The sequence below is a fragment of the Myodes glareolus genome, chromosome 14 (assembly GCF_982192425.1).
Source record: "Myodes glareolus chromosome 14, mMyoGla1.1, whole genome shotgun sequence".
Classification (NCBI taxonomy): Eukaryota; Metazoa; Chordata; class Mammalia; order Rodentia; family Cricetidae; genus Myodes; species Myodes glareolus.
In genome coordinates, this window is record NC_142039.1 from 78,146,478 (window position 1) to 78,166,810 (window position 20,333).

Sequence of the window (20,333 nt, forward strand, 5' to 3'; positions counted from 1 at the left end):
TTCATTGTAATATTTACCATTAACAAATCATATTAAGTCATAAAACAGGGATTGAATAATTTCCTGCCACTTTAGCAAATTGATTCAACACAAAATCTGTCAAATCTTATCTGGCTTTCTTTTTCCTGCAGAAACTGGCAACTTAATTCCAAAATAAACATAGAAATTCAAGGGCCCCAGAGAGCCAAACCATGTTGAAGGATAACAAAGTCAAGGGTCTAGAGAGATGGCTCAGTGGTTAAGAGCACTTGCTGCTCTTGCAGAGGACACAATTTCAGTTCCCACCACCCACACGGAGGCTCACAACCATCTGTAACTCCAGTTCCTGGGGATCTGACACTCTCTTGTTCTTCATGGGCACCTGCACTCACACGCACAAACTCACACACACGCACACACACACACACACACACACACACACACACACACACATGTACACATAATTAAAAATAAAATCAATTATTTAAAAATATATATTTTAAAAGATAACCAAGTTGGGGGCTGGTGAGACAGCTTGGCTGGTAAAGACACCCTCTGCTAAGCCTAATAACCTGACTTTAATCTCATGACACAAATTAGCCAAAGAGGAGGACCAGTTCCTAAAAGTTGTCTTCTGACCTCCATGTGCAGAGAGAGAGAGAGAGAGAGAGAGGATTTTTTGAATATTTTAAAAATAAAATTAGCAAAGTAGGTGCACTCACATTTCCCATCTTCAAGATTTACTACAAAGCTACAGAAACCAAGACTACCTATTACTGATTTAATAATATATATGTAATTAATGGAATAGCATTGAAGGGCAGAAAATAAAGACTTGCAATTATGGTCAATTGCTTATCTTTTATCTTGTTTCTTTTTATTGTCTTCAGTGCATACTCATCCCTATAATTGATTTCAGAAGCTCCATTCCCCCAAGCAGGAACTTAGAACCTGTTCAACAGTAATTCCTTATCCCTTAGCTCCAAGCTACTGGTTATCTATCCTGTGCTCCACCTTTGTAAACTTGCCTACTCGAGGCATGTGAAGCAGACAAATGCAGTCCAGGCTGGCATAGGACTTGTGGTCTCCTGCCTCTGCCTCCTAAATAGTACAATGATAGGCATGCAACACCTCTCCCAGGTCAATAGATTGATTTTACCAAGGGTTGTAAGATAACACAATGGAAGAAAGAAATACCTTTCCAAAGAATGGTGCTAGGACATCTATAACTCCCATGAACAGAATGAAACTGAATTCCTACACACACACACACACACACACACACACACACACACACCACAGGACAACCTTATATATTTATTATCTGACATAAAATATAATAAGGACTTAAGTGTAGGCACTAAAGCTGTATAAGAAAGAATGCTCATGATCCTGGATCAAGCAAGACTTCTCAGATACAATACTAACAACATAGTCAGCAAAAGAAAAGATGCACTAGGAATGTAGCTCAGTGGTAGAACACCTCTGTAGCATATACAAGGCCAGGAGTTCAATCCCCAGAACTACAAAAATAAAAACAATATAAAAACAATATCTAAAATAGAAATAATTAAAATTTAAAACTTTGATGTTTTATGTTTATCAGCAGGATGCACATACAAATGGACCATAATTCAACTTTTAAAAGAAATGGAAGTCAGATGCACTCTACAATGAACTCTGAAAACACCTTGCTATGTAAATAATTCATATCCTCAGCCCCCAAAAAATGGACAATTGTTTGTATCTACCTAGAGAAGTCAAAGCTACAGGTGCAGAACATAAATCAGAGATTACCAGTAGCTGGGGGCTAAGGAGATTGATTGCTCAGTGAGCAAGAGAGCCCTTGCTGCACTATCATGAGGACCTGAGTTCAAATCCCCGGCATCTACATATGAAGTTAAGCATGTTCGTATGTGCCTGTAACCTCAGCATTGGGAGGGAGAGACCAGTAGATGCCAGAAGTTTGCTAGTCAACTACCAATAAGGTGAGCTTCCAATTCAGTGAGAGACCCTGTCTCCAGGGAATAAGATGGAGGGTAACAGAGGAAACCCTACATCCCCCTCTGGCCTTCTTGTGGGCACACATATCACATGCAAACTCACATGCATGCAACATATAAGAGAGGGAGAGGGAGGGGAGGAGGAACGGAGAGGGAAAGAGAAAGGGAGAGATTGAGAGACTGTGCACAGAGGCTGCTTGTTCGTTCCCAGCTTCCCAGACCCAAAATAATCGCACAGAAACTGTATTAATTAGAGCACTATTTGGCCAATAGCTTAAGTGTATTTCTAGCTAGCTCTTACATCTTAAATTAACCCATTTCTATTGTTTTGTATTTTACCATAAGGCTCGTGGTTTACCAGTAAGGTTCTCCTCTGGCAGCTACATGGCATCTCTCTAACTCCACCTAATATATATATATATTCTTCCAGCCTGGCTATATTCTGCCTTGCTATAGGCCAAAGTAGCTTCTTATATTAATCAATGGTAGTAAAACATATTCACAGCATACAGAGGGGAATCCCACATCAAGAGACTAAGAAATTGAGACTAGCAATAACTAAAGGCTAAGAGGATTATTGTTTAGTGGATTCAGAGTTTTTGTTTGGGATGATGAAAAAGATTCTGAAATAAATAATGGTGATGGCTACACTGTGCATATACTTTTTTAGAGATAGAGTCTAGCCTCAAACTCATTATGTAGCAAGTCTGGCCTTGAAGGCTCAGCAATCGTGCTTCAGCCTCCCAAATGCTGGGATTACACACGCATGTAAATATAATTAATGCACTTTAATTGCACACTTAAAACAGATACAGCGATAAACTTTGTATTTTATATATACTTTATTTAAATTAGAAAGACTTTAAAATTTTGTTTCAAAAGTACAAAGTACATTTCAAAGTACATTGTTTAGAAAATAAAAAGGAGGAGCTAGAAGATGGAGGTCCTCTGTCTATGTGTTGCTTTCATTGGTTAAAAAAGGAACTGCTTTGGGCCTATAGCAGAGCTGTAGGGGAACAGAGCTAGGCGGGGAAAACTAAACGGAATGCTGGGAGAAGGAAGGCAGAGAGAGAGAGGGAGAGAGAGAGAGAGAGAGACTGACTCTATGGAGCTGCCACCAGAGTCAGACATGCCAAATCTTTGCTCATAGGCCACTGCCATGTGGTGATATACAGATTAATAGAAACGGGTTAAATTAATATAAGAGCTAATAAGAAGCTAGAGCTAATGGGTCAAGCAGTGTTTTAATTAATACAGTTTCTGTGTGGTTATTTCAGTTCTGGGTGACTGGGACGAACAAGCGGCCCCCTCCCTGAAACAAGAAGATGGTTCAGTAGTTAGAGTGTCTGCCATAAAACATGAGGTCCCCCATCTGGTTCTCTAGCATGCCCAGGTATGGGCATCTATAAACACAGCACTAGGGATAGGGACAGGAGGATCCCTGGGACTTGCTTGCCAGCTGGTCTGGCCAATCAGTGACCTCTAGACTCAGGAAAAGACCCTATCTCCAAAAATAAAACAAAGAGTGATAGAGGAAAACACATCTCTCCCGTGTAGAGTTCTTTCCCTGCTGCTGTGGAAAAGACCTTTACAAAAGCAACTTAAGGAAGGAGGGGTTGCTTCTGGCTCACAGTTCAAGAGCACAGTCCATCAAGGTGGGAAGAAGTGGCAGACCGCATGATAATCAGGCAGCAGAACAAGGAACGCTGGGACTCACCTCGGCTTCCCCGGGCACAGCAGCTAGGACCCCAGGCCAAGAAAGGGCAACCTAACCAACACTATTCCCCAGCCACTCTCAGACTGTCTTAACCTAGACAGCACCCCAGGCTTGTAGCTCGCATTAGTCAGGTTGACGATCAACACTCCTCACAACTCCCATCCACCCCTGCACACATGTGCACACACACCATTGATCAGCTTGCACACGAGTCTTGTTTCTTTAGATTTCAGATCACAGTTTCTGGTTAGTAGTTTGATAGTGTGACCTTTCTATAAATGATGTTCATTTTCCACAGTAGCTTTTAATAAGATTAATCAAAGCATGGTAAAATAAACACAGATGCAAACTTGTCGAGTACAGTCCATACCTAAACCTATTGTCTGTCATTCATTTTTTTCCTTACCCCAAACGTGATCTGTGCCAAGTCTGACAGGATATTCCTGTTTCTATACAACTACAATGAAAAGTTACCATGGTCACATGCATATAAAAAAACCCACCCCAGACAATCACATTTTCTCTACCTGACAAACACAAGCCTCATATTTATGTTGAGACATGACCATCAAAAAAAGCATAAGCTTTTTAAACTTTCCTAAAGATGTTTCAAATTAAACTCAAAGCTATACTTTCTCAAATTGTTAAATACTAATGTATCCCATGTGATACCTGCAATTCAAACCGACCTACCTGGGAAGAGGGACTCTGAGTGAGGAACTGTCTCCATCAGAATGGCCTTGTGGGGACGGCCGTGTGGCATTTTTGTGATTGTTAATTGATGTAGGACCCAGTCCAGCCTGGACAGTGCTATGCCCAGGAAAAAAGCAAGCTGGAGGAAGCGGGAAAGCGTGCGAATAAGCAGCATTACCCTGTGGTCTCCGCTCCAGTTCCTGCATTGCCTTCCCTCAATAGAAGGTAACCTGGAAGCTAAAATAAACCCTTTCCTGCCCACCCACTCTGGTTTGGGTCACATTGTTTATCACAGAAACAGAGAGAAGACTAGGACATCACCCAAGCAAAATCTAGAAAACCAAACTCAGAGTTTGCACCACTAGAGGTGATGGATACCCCGCCCCACTGTCATCTTGAACTGTACCTTAATTTACTGGTGCTTGACAAGCCACTTATATGGTTTCCAACGTAGAGAAGAGGCAGAGGAAAGAGCTTCAATAAAAGGAAAAAGATGCAGTTAGAACTTCGTTTGCATGCTTTCTGTATGTATGTATGTATGTATTACGTATGTATGTATGTTAGGTGTGTGAGAGTTCTTAGACAGCAAAAGACTGATGGGTGGCCATCTTCTGCCTGCACTGACCACCCTCATAACTAACACAGTTCTCCTTGTGTCCACAAGGAAAGGAGGGCCTTCAGTCAAAATTGCTTGGCCAAGCCTTGCGAAGACTCCTCAATCAGTATGAGAGACAATAAAAAGATTACTGTTTTGAACCATTACATTATACAGCAAAGAGTAAATGGCACTCCCCCAAAAGACCAAAGAACCCTGCTTCATGACAAAATACTTAAGCCCTTACTTTGAGACCAAAGACGCCATTTCTATCAACATGAGCTACACAGCAAAGAAGGTAAAAGACATGAAAATTAGCTTCTCGGGGAGTAATTTTGATTGTATAACTTGAACCTACATACAAAAAATGGCTAATAAAGCATCATTAATGCCCCTTATTGTACACACTGTGAACTGAAGTTTCCAAAAGGGTTGGGGAAGGTAGGAAGATGGAGATGGAGGGAGAAGGGAGAGGAAGACAGATGAAGCTTCACTTGTGTGGAAGATTCTAGAAGGACAAATAGAGAAACTTCAAAATTATGGAGAATTAAAATGCAAGAGACAAATTATCTTGGGCTATATTTAGTCCCTTTGAAAGTCATCTACCTCCCAGCCCTGTATCTGACCTAATATCCTATCATTATCAATAGTAAATATATATGAAGAAGCTATTCAAGGGCCTCACCCTTAAGAAACACCAGTTAAACCTCTTAATCCAAACACTACCGCTAGCTACTTCATATCATCCATCAAAGGGTTACTCTAAGAATTTAATGTCTGTCTCAAACCTGGCCCCCTGCAGCCAGCTGTTAAAAATTACTTCCACTCCATATTCCCAGTAGGAAGACAAATCTTTCAATGCGGCTTCCATATGTACTTCTACATTTATTCACTGTATCAAATTGTATTCTTAACTCATAGCTTATATTAGATTAAAGTGAAAATGAAAGCTGGGAGTGTTGTCAAATACCGTTAGTCCCAACACTTGGGTGGCAGAGACAGGTGGATCTCTGTGAGTTCAAGGCCAGTCTACAAATCAAGCCAGAGCTCTGTTACACAGTAAACTGTGTCAAAAAAACCAAAACAAAACAAAAAAACTAAAAATGAAATCTGAAAATATAAGTCAGTAAGCTAGGACCCAGGGCAAATCTGGCCCATGCTTATTTATATAAGCTTTATCATAACATAACTGCACTGACTCATTTATGCATCACACAGGGCTTCTTTCATGGTACAATAAAGAGTGAGCCCAGCCCTTAGCCAGAGAGTTCGCAAAACACCGTCTGTAAAAACTAAGAGTATCTCTGTTGTTAAATACCTGCGTTCACATTTTTCTCTGCCTCCTACCTCGATGCTGCCGTGCTGAGGTAAGGCTTCACACAGATGCAAGGGATCCAAGCTCAGGGCTCACACTTCCTCAGCAAGCACTTTACACATTTATAGATCTCACAAGCCCAGCTCAGCCATATCTGTATCTTCATTGTGTTACACAAATAGATATTTATGTATAGAATATTTATTAAGAACTTTCTCATCCAGATGGTAGTGGAACACACATTTAATCCAGCACTCGGGAGGCAGAGACAGACAGATCTGTGAGTTCAAGGCCAGCCTGGTCTACAGAGCAAGTTCCAGGACAGCAGGGCTACACAGAGAAACCAGGCTCAAAAACCAAAAAACAAAAAATAACAAATTTTTCTTCCAGCACTGAGGAGGCTGAAGAAGAGGATTTCGAGTTCAAACCTGACCTGGGATGATACATAAGAGCCAATCTCAAAGAAGAAAAGTAAAGAAAACCGGGGCTGGAGAGATGGCTCAGTGGTTAAGAGCATTGCCTGCTCTTCCAAAGGTCCTGAGTTCAATTCCCGGCAACCACATGGAGGCTCACAACCATCTGTAATGAGGTCTGGTGCCCTCTTCTGGCCTGCAGACATACATGTAGATAGAATATTGTATACATAATAAATAAATAAACAGATATTTAAAAAAAAGTAAAGAAAACCAACTTTCTACTGAGTGTAAGCGGGAGGAAGATCCACAGTGTATGAAATGGATTGCTACTTTAATCCACTTGGATTTTTTGTGTGTTTGCTTGCTTGCTTTTCATTTTTTTAGTTCGTTTGTTTTTTATCTTTCAAACATACCTTTCCAGGAATTTTCTTGTCAAAATCAGGGAAGTGGATTATTTTTTTTAGCTTGGACACATACAGTATCATTATGGTGGTGGCCATCTAGAACGAGAAAGAAACAGCAAAATATCATCTGGAAAGACAGTGCGAGGTATACTGATGCAATGGTATAATCAGAGCATATTTATCGGAAACAAAACCCAAAGATTTACTTTTCAGGCTGAAGGGAGGGATCTCGTGGAAGCTAAGATTCTCACCCATGGGTGAGATGTTGTTCAAATCAGAACTGGTAAAATGTATCATCGAGTGGACTCACCTGAATACATTGTCTCAGGGGCTCTAGAAACGGCCATGGAGTAAACAAAGAATGCCTCTGAAAGTAAACAGACTGACTAGATGACCCTGGACCACACTTCCACAAACAGAGTGTATGGTCTGTTAACTTTCCTTAAAGGCCAGCAAGAGGAAACAATTTTTTAAAAGGAAAAGCTCCTAAGCAGGCATGGTGACACTCACACTTCATCCAAGGAGAGACAGGCAGATTTCTATGCATTTGAGGCTAGACTGGAAGTCCAGGACAACAACGGCTACATAGAGAGACCCTGTTTCAAAAGAGTGTGAGAAGGTACCGACTCCTTGCACCCATTGAAAGATATGAAAATAGACCGGAACTTTTTGAAAGAAGTTGAGAGAGGGTGTATTGGAGGTGAATAAGATTAAAAGGCATCGGGGCTGGAGAGATGGCTCAGTGGTTAAGAGCACTGGCTGCTCTTCCAGAGGTCCTGAGTTCAATTCCCAGCAACCACATGGTGGCTCACAACCATCTATAATGAGATCTGGTGCCCTCTTCTGGCGTGCGGCCATACATGGAGGCAGAATGTTGTATACATAATAAAGAAATAAATAAATCTTTAAAAAAAAAGATTAAAAGGCATCATACACACTGAAAATATCATGAGACTCATTATTCTGTACAATAAATACAAGTTAATAAAAATGTCCTAAGAAAAATCAAAGTGTTTTTTTTTTTTTAGAAGTCCCGCATTAAGATTTTTCTTCTCAGGGCCTGGAAAGATGGTTCAGCACCTGCTGCTCTGGAGGACCTGTGCTCAGCACCCACATCCCCACTTCAGGCAGCTCAAAACTTCCTGGAATCCTAACTCTAGCTGATGCTATGACGTCTGGCCTTTGGGTTCTTATGTTCACACTTATATACCCACACATGGACACACACAAACATACATAGTTAAAATAAATCTCAGCCCAGCAGAGACTTAATCCCAGCACCCTGGAGTCACAGGCAGGCTGATACTGAGAGTTCAAGACCAGCTACGGATACACTGCAAGATCTTGTCACAAAAATAAGTAAATAGCTTTGCGGGTGTGGCACACAGCAGTTGAGAGGCAGAGGCAGGTGGATCTCTGTGAGTTCAAGGCTAGTCTGGTCTACAGAGCAAGTTCCAGGACATGCTCCAAAGCAACAGAGAAACCCTGTCTCGAAGAAAGAAAAGTAAGTAAGTAAATAAATAAATAAAAATTAAATCTTTAAAAGATTTTTTTTCAGTTTAGACAGCACAACTAAATTGTCTCATTTAAACGCTGTGAGAGCCTGAGAGCTGGCTTAACAGTTAAGAGCACTTACTGCTCATGCAGAGAACCTAAATTTGGTTCCCATCACTCATGTCTTGTGGCTAACAACACTAGCCAGTTGTAAGAAATCCAATGCCCTCTTCTGGACTCCATGGGCAACTGCACTCATGTGAACATACTCACAGAGATATATACACACAGACACACACACACACCCACACACAAACACACACACACACACTTCAAAAATAGTAAAAATAAGCCTTTACAATCTTATAAATTTAGAACAATAGGTATATTAGAAATAGTTCATCATGTTGTTTTAGAAATAAAATCTTCACTTCCTGTGCAAACAGTAGAACTTATTCAGTTTTCTTCAAATGAAAACACAAAAGTTTAAGAACCACTTCAACATAGTTTTCATAAACCTTGACTTTTATTTATTTGTGGAGGGGTACTGGGTGCCACCGCATGTGTACATAAAAGACAACTTGTGCTAACCATAGTCTTAAACAAAAGCACTTAAAATAACCTGAATACAGATGGCAAGCTAAGACTTTGATTTTTTTTCGACTTACCTGCCCAATTCCAAGAACAATTGGTGAGGGAAAACTGCAATAAATATAGAACAACAAATCAATTTAGCAACATAAAAAAAAGGTTGAAGAGAATATGTTGACCATAATGGCATAAAGAGCTGTTACAGTGTAGCATGAGGGCCAGCTTGTTGGGGTTTCTGTCCCGCCTGGTACCCCACAACCGGCAACTCCCAAGGAAAATCAATCACACAGCGATCTCTATAAGTTATAAAGCTGATTGGCCCATTAGGTCAGGCTACTTATTAGTTCTTATGACTTATGTTACCCCATTATCCTTATATACGTTAGCCACACGGCTCAGTACCTTTCTCAGCTGGGCAGCTTATATCTTTCCTCTCCAGTGGTCTGGGCAGAACTGCCGAGGAAGCTTCCTGCTTCCCAGAATACTCCCAGTCTCTTTGCTCCACCTCTACTTCCTGTCTGGCTTTCCCGCCTAATCTGCCTGCCTGGCCAATCAGCATTTTATTAAAATATGATTGACAGAATACAGATAATTCTCCCGCATTACAGGCATTAGATGATGGAAACTTCAAAAAATTGTGTCCATTTCTTTTTCATTTTTTTAAAAAAAAAAAAACCTGATGGTTGCTACTGCATGGTGGTGGTGCACACCTTTAATACCAGCACTCAGGAGGCAGAAGCAGGTAGATCTCTGTGTGTTCACGGCTAGCCTGGGCTACAGAGCAAGTTCCAAGACTACACAGAGAAACCCTGTCTCAAAAAACAGAAACAACAAAAAAATGATGGTTGCTAAACTTGCCAGCTTTCCTTTGTTCTGTGAAGGTAAAACTAGCCATTATTGTATATACTGGGAAAAAGTAGAGTAACACAATAAATAAAATTAATAAAATAAAATTTAAAATGTCATATACAAGAAGACCTCTTGTGGTAGTTTGAATGAGAATGGCCCCCACAGGCTCATATATTTGAATGCTTGGTCACCAAGGAGTGGCACTATTTGAAAGAATTAGAAGGATTAGGAAGTGTGGCCTTGTTGGAGGAAGTGTGTCACAGGGTGGGCTTTGAAGTTTCAAAAGCCCATGCCAGGCCCAGACTCTGTCTCTGTCTGCTTATGGTTAAGGATGTAAAACTCTCAGTTACTTCTCCAGCACCATGTTTACCTGTGTGCTGCCATGTTCCCCACCATGATGACAATGGACTAAACTTCTGAAACTGTAAGCAAGCTCCAATTAAATTCTTTCCTTTATAAGAGTTGCCATTTTACAGGAATGGAACACTGACCAAGACACCTCTACATAGAAAACTAAATCAAAGTTAAAAGTCAAAGAAGAATCAAGTCTGTTGATGCAGGCAGGTCTGTTAACCTGGCTAACTGTAAGGTTAGGTAGAAGTATCTCAAGTTCAAGGCCAGCCTGAACAAATAAGTGAGGCCCTTCTCTGAAGAAAGAAAAACAAGGAACTAAAGACATGGCTGAGTGGTTAAAAGCCCTTTCTGCCCTTCTCAGGGACCCAGCACCCATGTGGGCAGCTCACAGGCTCCTATGACTCCATTTCCAGAGCCACAGCACATGTACACAGACACATACAAAGACACATACTTAGAACCAGACACCCCTCAAAAAAAAAACCTTTAGACAAAGTAGGCAGGCAGATAAACAGGTAACCCTCAGAAAGTTAAATAAGATGCCCCATTTCTTTCTCCATTAAAGACCACTTAGAAATTAAAAAGCAAAGTAGTAGTGCTAATAAGATACATTTTTGCAAACTATAATTTAACATATATCTAAGTCTCCATCTATATATTCATGTCTGTTTATTCATCCATCCATTCAAATCTGAAAGTATTCTGATAATTATGGTAATTTTTAAAGTGGTTTCAGTCTAATCGTTTTCTTTCGTTTGAATCCTTTTAAATGATCACAACAGAATGCCTTTCTAAAAAGTCAAACTGACAAAATAAACATTTAAGAACAACGTTCCCATGCCGGACTTTGGTGGCTCACGCCTTAAATCTCAGCGCTTGGGAGGCAGAGGCCGGTGGATCTTTGTGAGTTTGGGGCCAGCCTGGTCTACAAGAGCTAGTGCCAAGATAAGCCCCAAAGCTACAGAGAAATCCGAAAAACCAAAAAACAAACAAAAAGAACAATGCTCCCAGTTCCAGTCTATGGGTCATTCTTTGTTCATTTCTGAAGGTTTCTGTTTCAGGGGAGTGCTTGTTTGCTGTTCAAACAGCTTCTCTGTGTTCTCCAGGCTACCCTTGAATTCTCAGACTTGAGAAAGATAGGAACCACCAGATGCAGTTTATCAATTTGAATTCTGTGAGGTCAAAGGTAAGGATGTGCAAGAACCCAAGAGTCTGACTGAGCTGGTGAGATGACTCAACAGATTAGGCTCCTACTGGGCAAACATGAAGATCTGAGTCTGGACTGCCAGCATCCATGTAAGAAGTCAGGGACTGCACCCATGCCTGCAATCTCAGCACTGAGGCAGAGACAGGATCCCTGAAGCTTGTTGGTCAGCAACAATAGCCAATCAGCCAGCTCCAATGAGATTCTGTCTGAGAAGGTGGAGATTGATTGAAGATACTCTCTGGTGAATCATAAAGCAAATACACACAGCAAGTTCTGAACAAATATTTGTTGAACTGGTAAAACAAATTTGATTTTTTTTTTAAGACAAGGTCACCCTATATAGTTCAGATGGTCCTCAAACTTAGTGACTTTTCTGTCTCACCTCCTGAGTACTGATATCACAGATGTGCCCAGCTTTAGTGAATCATATGTTTTAATAAGCTGTCATTAGTAAATGTTCATGTCACAGAGAAGAGTATTCATGGGAAACACAAAAGCAGTTTGCTTGTACAACCCTTACGATCACAACTGTGGCCAGTTGACCAAAAACTATTAAAACACAAACTCCTAGATGGGCCTCCTTTTGTTCTAGCACTTGAAAGCCACTGAGTTCACATGCTCACAGAATCCCTTTAATGCCAAGTAAATCTAGCATTAGAATTGTCCTGGCTTCTCTAGGTGCCAAGCGACAGTTGCTCACCATAAACTCTTCTTGTCTACCACCTGCGAAACTCTCACACATTGCAAAGTTCATCAGCTAACACAAGGTACAATCTTGGGCCCCTCTGGACCACAGCTTCTGTGTGCTGGCCTTAAGGAAATACTTCCCAGATTTTTCTTCAGTGATGCTGGTCTCTTCTTAATCATAGCTGATTCTTCAGCCCCAGATGGCCAGTATTAACTGTCCCAGCAGAGCAAGGGTTTCAAGCTAGCGGTTGTGGTCTGTTGTTAACCACAGCTGATTCTCTGGTCAGCTAGAGCTGACCAGAAAAACACAGATTCTTAACTAAAAATATCACATAAATGGCCCTGACAGAGTCTTTGCTTCTCTCTGAAACTTCACAAGCTAGACACCCATGGCCTGCATTGTTCCCAACATCTTATCCTCCAAGCTTCCACAGAACAGCCTACTGAGCTCTGAGCACTCAAACAAATTTCCAGCACAAAGTTCAAATACCACCACAACCCTCTTCAAAACACAGTCAGGTCTGTCACAGCAATACCCTATGACCTGATACAAATTTCTGTCTTAGTCAAGGTTTCTATGGCCGTGTGAGCGAGTCGGGCGGTGGTGGCGCAAGCCTTTAATCCCAATATTCGGGAGGCAGAGGCAGGCGGATCTCTGTGAGTTCGAGACCAGCCTGGTCTACAAGAGCTAGTTCCAGGACAGGCTCCAAAGCTACAGAAAAACCCTGTCTTGAAAAAAAAAAACAAAAATAACAACAAAACAAACCACCATGAGCAAAAGCAGCTTGGGGAAGGGGGAGGGAAGGGTTTATTTCCTCTTACACTGAAGTCAGGGCAAGAAGTAAAGCAGAAGCCACGGAAGGACACTGCTTAGTGACTTGCTCCCATGGCTTGCTCAGCCTAGTTTCTTACACACCCCAGGACCACCTGCCCAGAAGAGGCACCACCACAATGGGTGGGCCTAGACTGGGGTTGTAAATTTAATCGCTTACTAAGGAATGTTATTTCCAGTTTGTATTCTCATCAGAAAAATGTGAGGAAGACACTGATACACAGTTCATCATCTTATGCCACAATCTCCTGACAAGGTCACTTAATGAGAGCAGCTGGGGTCTGCTTATCTTGGTCATTTTCTCATTAGTTATAAACACAAATTCAACAGTTTAAAAATAACCATATTATATTTTAATTTTAAAAATCTATTACCATAAAATTAGCAAAATATGTCTATATTAATCCCTAGAGCCAGCGTTTATTTATTTATTTATTTATTTATTATGTATACAATATTCTGTCTGCATGTATGCCTGCAAGCCAGAAGAGGGTACCAGACCTCATTACAGATGGTTGTGAACCACCATGTGGTTGCCGGAAATTGAACTCAGGACCTTTGGAAAAGCAGGCAATGCTCTTAACCACTGAGCCATCTCTCCAGCCCCGAGCCAGCGTTTTTCATATTAAAAACAGTATCTCAATACCTTAGAGGCCAATCTTATGGAGGCATTTTCTCAATTATGGTTTATGATAGCACTTCTAACGTGTCAATAAACTAGCCAGGAAAAACATAAACTTAAATAAACAAGAAACCAAGACCACACACAAGTTGTACCCCAACCAGAAAGAATTTGTTCAAAATGAAACAGAAGTCCCCTGAGCTCCCTCCATACCCACAGACTTGTCAGAGAACTGTCAAAAAACAAAACAAACAAAAAAACCTCTTCCTTCTGGCCTCCAGAATATACTCTGCTCAAACAGCTATTGCTGGGATCAGGCTGCTATGGTTCATTGTAACTAAATCACCCCAATCCCCTTCTCAACAATGTGTGCTTCAGGAATCTTGAAATGAGAGAATGGATGTTATTTCAACAGAGCCCGGATGTATAATATCACACTACAGAAACGGGGTGGGGCGTATGCAGAAGGAGTATTAGTGCTTCAGCTTTCTCAAGGTAAGAACTTTGATCATAGAAATCTTACCCACCACTCAGCCATACTTATGAAACTTATGAAACTCCAGACTTAAGTGGTAGTCGATCACTTAGGCTACACACACACCCCTAGTCTGGAACTCAAAATTTTAAAAACAAAAGGGCCAGTGTCTGAGATCTCTCAATGATTAGACAGCCATTGTCTTCAGAGCAGTGGCCAGTGTTCATTGGCTCCTGCTGAAAACAAGAAAAATGTGTTTCTTAGAGGCATTAATATCACAGCCAGTCAGAAGCCCACAAAACTCCAACGCAAAACAGATTTATCCTCAGCCTTTGGCTGACAGAACCATGTTACTCCTAAATATGCCCATGACGTCCTCATGTTTTTAACTGTAGATTTTGATGTTTTATTTATTTGTTGGTTTCTCCGTGTAACCGCTCTGGCTGTTCTAGAACTCACTCTAATAGACCAAACTGGTCTCAAAACTCACAGAGTTCCACCTGCCTCTGCCTCCCCAGTGCTGGGATCAAAAGTGTGCACCACTGCCGTCTGTCGATGTCTTATTTTTAAAAATATTTATTTTCGGGTGGTAGTGGCACACGCCTTTAATCCCAGTACTCAGGAGGCAGAGGCAGGCGGATCTCTGTGAGTTCGAGGTCAGCCTAGTATACAAGAGCGAGTTCCAGGACAGGCTCCAAAACTACAGAGAAACCTTGTCTCAAAAAACAAACAAACAAACAAACAAACAAAAAACACAAAGATTTAAATATTTATTTTCTTTTATGTGTTTAGGTGTTTCGCCTGCATAAATGTATGCACCCAATAAGGCCAGAAGAAGGTACTGCATCCCCTTGAACTGGAGTTATGAATGGTTGTGAGTCAACTCGTAGGTGCTGGGAACCAAACTGGGCCCTCTGCAAGAGTAGCCAGTGTTCTTCACTGCTGAGCCATTTCACCAAGCACTTTACATTTTCTTTATTTTACTTCGAGACAAGGTCTCTTATAGCTCAAGCTGGTCTTGAACTCAATGTGTCAAATGACCTTGAACTTCTGATTCTGCTGCCTCCACCTCCCAAGAAATGGGATTTTTTTTTACAGGTGTCCACCAATATGCGTGCCAGGGACTGAACCCAGCATGGCCACAGCCTCATCCCCTTTCTGACAGTTCCTTCCCTTTATTGCCATGCACTATATGTATTAACTGGCTTAAGAGTATGTTCATTTCCACTTTTCAATATGGGGTTTGCGGGATTTTTATTTATTTATTATATTATTAGTAGTACTATTACTACTGGCTTTTCAAGACAGGGTTTCTCTGTTTAGCTTTGGAGCCTGTCCTTGAACTCACTCTGTAGATCAGGCTGGCCTCAAACTCATAGAGATCTGCCTGCCTCCGCCCCTGGAGTTCTGGGATTAAAGGTGTGTGCCACAACTGCCTGGCACGGGGTTTTTTTTAATTTATTTTTATTTATGTGTTTGTGAATGTATATCATTCACTGAAGAGGCCAGACTCCCTGGAGTTGTCAGACACCCTGGAGTTGAAGTTACAGGTAGTTGCCAGCCACACCATGTGAGTGATAGGCTGGCAACGTGGTTTGGTGGGTAAAGGAGCTGCTGCCAGACCTAACAAGCTGAGTTCCGAGTTCCATCCCTAGGACCCACACAGTGGAGGAAGAAAACTGACTCCTGACAGTTGTCTTCTGACCTACACACACAGACACACACACACACACACACACACACACATACTTTAAATGTTGCTAGTGTATTACTGGCAAACTAGGATGTGAGATTAAGGGTTTTTACCTCTTCTCTTCACGTCGGTAACTTCACCTATGTGCTTGAGACCAAGGCTGGCACACCCTGGGCACACAGTGTCACTGAGTGAATGAATGAAGGCTCTGACCCCTGCTCCTATAAAGCTCTACTGAGTTCTCCTATCATGTGGCACTTGCTCACTCCCTTCGGTCATCCAGCCATGCTGACATTCTGCTCCTCCCAGAGGTCACGATATTGCCGCTCTCTTTGGCCTGATGTTCTGGCTCTGATCTCTCACTTCTTTCTGACCACATGTGATGTCTTATCTGTTCTTGAACCTGTTTGTTTACTTTCTACCCTTGAAGATGTCTCACACATTCCACACCATTTTCTCAGTGTTCACCGTGGGCCCAGTGTGTAACAGGTGCTACTAAGTATCTGTGGTACTTACAGCCTGTGTTCCTGATGGCGGTGTGAGTTTTCCCAGATATAAAACAAAAAGGCAGTCCTATAGTTTACAAAGAGCCCCAACTTGTGGCATCTTAGGCAAGGCCCTGCGAGGTCAGTACCAGGTTTGCAGCCAGCTAGGTTTTGCATCTAAGGAAAATGCTAAGTATGGACTAGTGCCAGGGGGCAGAGCACTCTCCCCTGGGGCCAGATTTAAGCCCACAGTTCTCTCAGGGTTGTTACCACACAGTAGAATTAAATAGGACACTGTAGTCTTTACAATAAATTCAAAGAAGCTTTGAGTTGCTGGTGCACTCAACACTAATCCAAAAAACTCAGCTTGTAAACTTCTGTTTGTTCTGGTTCTCCAGAAATGTAATGGTTATTTGAGAATGGATGATCAACCCATATAAACGGATGATCACAAGTCCAGATTGTAATCTGTGGGACACTTTTGTTTTGTTTTGCTTGGGGCTGACTAGAGATGTTAGAGAGAGAAGTCTTGGGCTGCTTCCCTACACTGTCTAAAATAGGTGTGGTGTTATGCGGCAGAGGTGGGGACAGGAAAACAACTAGGGAGTCCCGAAGTTAGCCGGGATGCACGAAACCCTGTCTCAAAAACACCACAAAGATTAAAAAGTAATAATTTGCTCAAAATACACGTGTTTATGATGCTGCACACCTGTAATGCCACCACTAAGGAGGCTCAGTCATGAGGATTTGAGCTCAAGGCCAGCATGAGCTACCTGATGAATGCCTGTCTCAAAATTAAGTTCTCTCAGTTGGTGTATTTATTTAAAGCCTGCGACGGCGGCTTTCCAAGTTCAGCTTGTGTTGTGCTGTGCCCCTGACTGACTGCAAGTGGACTTTGTTGTGTGGTGACTTGGTGAAGGCAAACCAGAGATGGTTCCAGGCCCCGGCCACCCTGCGTCCCTCATAACCAGCCTCACCCGTAGGTGGTCAGCAGAGCCTTGTTGACCAGCACGATGAGGAAGGAGCACGTCCCGTAGAAGAGCGCCGACAGCAGCCTTGCCAGGCGAGAGGGCTGGCGCGCCGTGTCAGGCTCCTCCATCTCCGCCGGCCGCCGCCCCGCCGCCACTCAGCCCGCGATCCCCGCCCCTAGCCGCCCGGGAAGAGGGTGCGGCAGGAACAGGAGGAGCCGGGGCGCGAACCCCGATCACGGCCCGCGCCCCTAGTGCGCTCTCGCCTCGTAGGCGCCCAGCGCCAGGTACTGCTGAAAAGCCGGCCTTAGCCCGCGGTCCAGTGGACCGCCCTCAGGCCACACCTCCAGCAAGGCTGAGATTTGCTTCCGCTTTTTTTTTTTTTTTTGGTTTGTTTTTTTAAAAAAAAAGTATAATTTACATCCTACAGGATGTAGGATGAGTTCCTAATTTGAGATGCGTGAGTTCCTAATTTGAGTTCCGCCTGAGTTCCTAATTTGAGATGCGTGTTTGACAAATGAATACGTCCAAGAATACACGAAAATCCAAGTTCAACAAACCCCCATAAAGGGTGAGAGTTCCCCTAGGCCCTCCCGGACGGAGCTCTGGAATTCTCTCTGCTGTGGCACTGCGTTAGAAAGCACCCACAACTACTGCCGATTTACACATAGGTCCATTTGCCAATGATGGAATGAAGGTCGTTCCCAATGCACAATTACTAAAAACACTTCTAGGCACACTGAAGGGCAAGCGCTTGTGTGGAGCGCTTCTGTTTCCCGTTCATAAATGCCTAGGACTGGAGCGGCAGGCAGGGCAGGGGGAGGAAAGTATTAGGCTGCTCTTCTGGATGCTTCAGGCCTCCCTCACCCGGGGCCCACTTCTCCCTAGGACAGCAGTGTAGGATCACTGGTTCTTGTGAATCAAGGCTCGGAACTGCAGAAGGGCTGTAGTGTTATTTCCAATGAAGTGTCCCATATTTTTAATTCCAATTTATTTTAAAAATCTGAAAGTTTAGCCTTTTAGAAATGCTTAATATTCCCTTTTAAATAAAGCCGAAATCCAACTGTATAAAGGCTCAAACTGTCTGCCAACAGCTGGATTAGAAACTGAGTGGAACTTTTGAGAAGTGGCCTACCTCTGAAAATTTTGGCTAGATTATGCCAAGGCAGGGAGGGGGGCAGTCAAGATTTTAAAATCTGAATTATGGAGAGAGGAGCAGGGGTTAGGACCTCTAGTTGTTCCTGTTGAGAACCCAGGCTCTTCTAGTACATAGACCAGGCAGCTCAAAACTGCTTATAACCCCAGATCCATGCAGATCTGAGCCTCTGGCCTGGGTAGAAATACAAACACAACCATAGCCAGAATTAACAATAAAACAAATCACAAAAGAAAACTCTGAATATAGTCACTTGGGCTGGTTTCCTCCAAAAGATCTGTTGGTTTTGGTCACTCTCCACATAAACTTGGCAAAACAGTATTTTAAAGTCCCAGTATGGTTACTAATCCCATCCTATCCCCCACACCCACACACAAAAGGGCAGGCTCACTACCTTCCCTATTACTCTAATTTAATGCCTTAGGATAGGGCTGGCAATAATTAATACTTAACTACACTAGAGCCTTTGAGATAGCAAAGAAGGTAAAAACGCATGCCTGATAATCCAAGTCTGGTCCCCAGAACCGACATGTTAGAAAGAGAGCCAATTCCAAGGTATCCCCTGGCATGCACACAAAAGCAGGGCAATGCACCTCCCCCACCCACCCACCACCACCCATGTTTTGTTTTTTTAAAAATTAACTACACCAATATAGTTGAATGAGAAATAAAAAAGAGATGACTGTCCCTAGGTATGGTGGAAGAGGCTTATTGTAGATAAAAGGGAAAATATGGCCAGAGACAGAGGCATCTGGAGGAGTCCAGAGTGAACAAAACCCTGAGTTTGGCTGTGTGAGGAATGGAGAAGGAAGAGGGGAGAGACAGGAGACCAAGAGACCAAAGGCCAAAAGGCCCAGCATGGCCAGAATGGCTTATTATATAGGGAAAAGCAGCTGGCGGAACTGTAGTGATACTTTGTGTTTTAACAAATTAAGCTTGCCTGAAGATCAGAGTCACTGGAGGCCAGGGAGTGGTGGCGCACAACTTAAGTCCCAGGAGGGAGACAGAGACAGAGCTGTTAGCTCAAAGCTACCCTGGCCTAACAAAGGTTATCTCAGCAGTTGGGATCCCATACTTTTAATCCCAGCACTAGGAAGGTGGAGATTCGATTGATATGGCTGGGCAGAGGGGAATATAAAGTGGGAGGAGATAGGAGCTCAGTGCAGTCTGAGGACAGGATTGCCCCTGTGGTCTGAGCACTGGTAGAGGCAAACGTCTCTAGTGGCTGGCTGCACTGCTTCTCTGATCTTTTGCTCCAGGTTTTTATTCATTAAGAACAGTTAGAATTTGTGCTACAGGGAAGGGCCCAGTCCTTTGGGTAGGGAGAGTTGAGGGTAGGCGGTGGGGTGTGCCTGCCAGGACCTTGTAACAGGTGGGGACTGAGGGATGCTGGAAGAACCTGGTGACCAGAGTCCACCTTGATATGTTAAAATCACCTTGGTCAGCCATTTGTCCCAGGTTTGAGACCTAACATCAGTATATGTGTATACACTCACATACATGTATAGAGATGTACCCACTCATTCCAGCACATGTGGAGGCTAGAGGTTGACACTGGAATTTGTGTGTGTGTGTGTGTGTGTGTGTGTGTGTGTGTGTGATGGTGGTTCTTTTTAGAGACAGGGTTTCTCTGTGTAGTCTTTGCTGCCCTGGAAATCCATCTGTAGACCAAGCTGGTCTTGAACTCAGAGATCCACCTGCCTCTGCCCCCCAAATGCTGGGATTAAAGGTGTGCCACTTCTGGGCGGAACGCTAAGATCTTTCCTCAATCTCCCCTTGCCCTATTTTAGTGGGAACT

The 20,333-nt window shown here is 42.7% G+C and overlaps 1 protein-coding gene across 4 annotated transcripts in view; it reads right to left on the bottom strand.

Annotated features, from left to right (window-relative positions):
- Positions 1–17,667, bottom strand: part of Slc35d2 (solute carrier family 35 member D2) — a 35,349-nt gene extending 17,682 nt beyond the window's left edge. The window contains exons 1-4 of one of the 4 annotated variants that reach the window (XR_015734918.1): positions 17,389–17,667; positions 9,285–9,318; positions 7,132–7,218; positions 4,799–4,866 (exon numbers count right to left, since the gene is read on the bottom strand). Coding sequence is in view for 3 of the 4 variants with exons in the window: in XM_087896659.1 (XP_087752785.1) it covers positions 4,799–4,866; positions 7,132–7,218; positions 9,285–9,318; positions 17,389–17,510 (311 nt within the window). In the remaining variant the exon portion in view is untranslated. The remainder of the gene's footprint in view (positions 1–4,798; positions 4,867–7,131; positions 7,219–9,284; positions 9,319–17,388) is intronic. The other 3 variants (XM_087896659.1, XM_048447607.3, XM_085699652.2) reach the window with 3 other exon arrangements.
- Between the last annotated feature and the right edge of the window lie 2,666 nt (positions 17,668–20,333).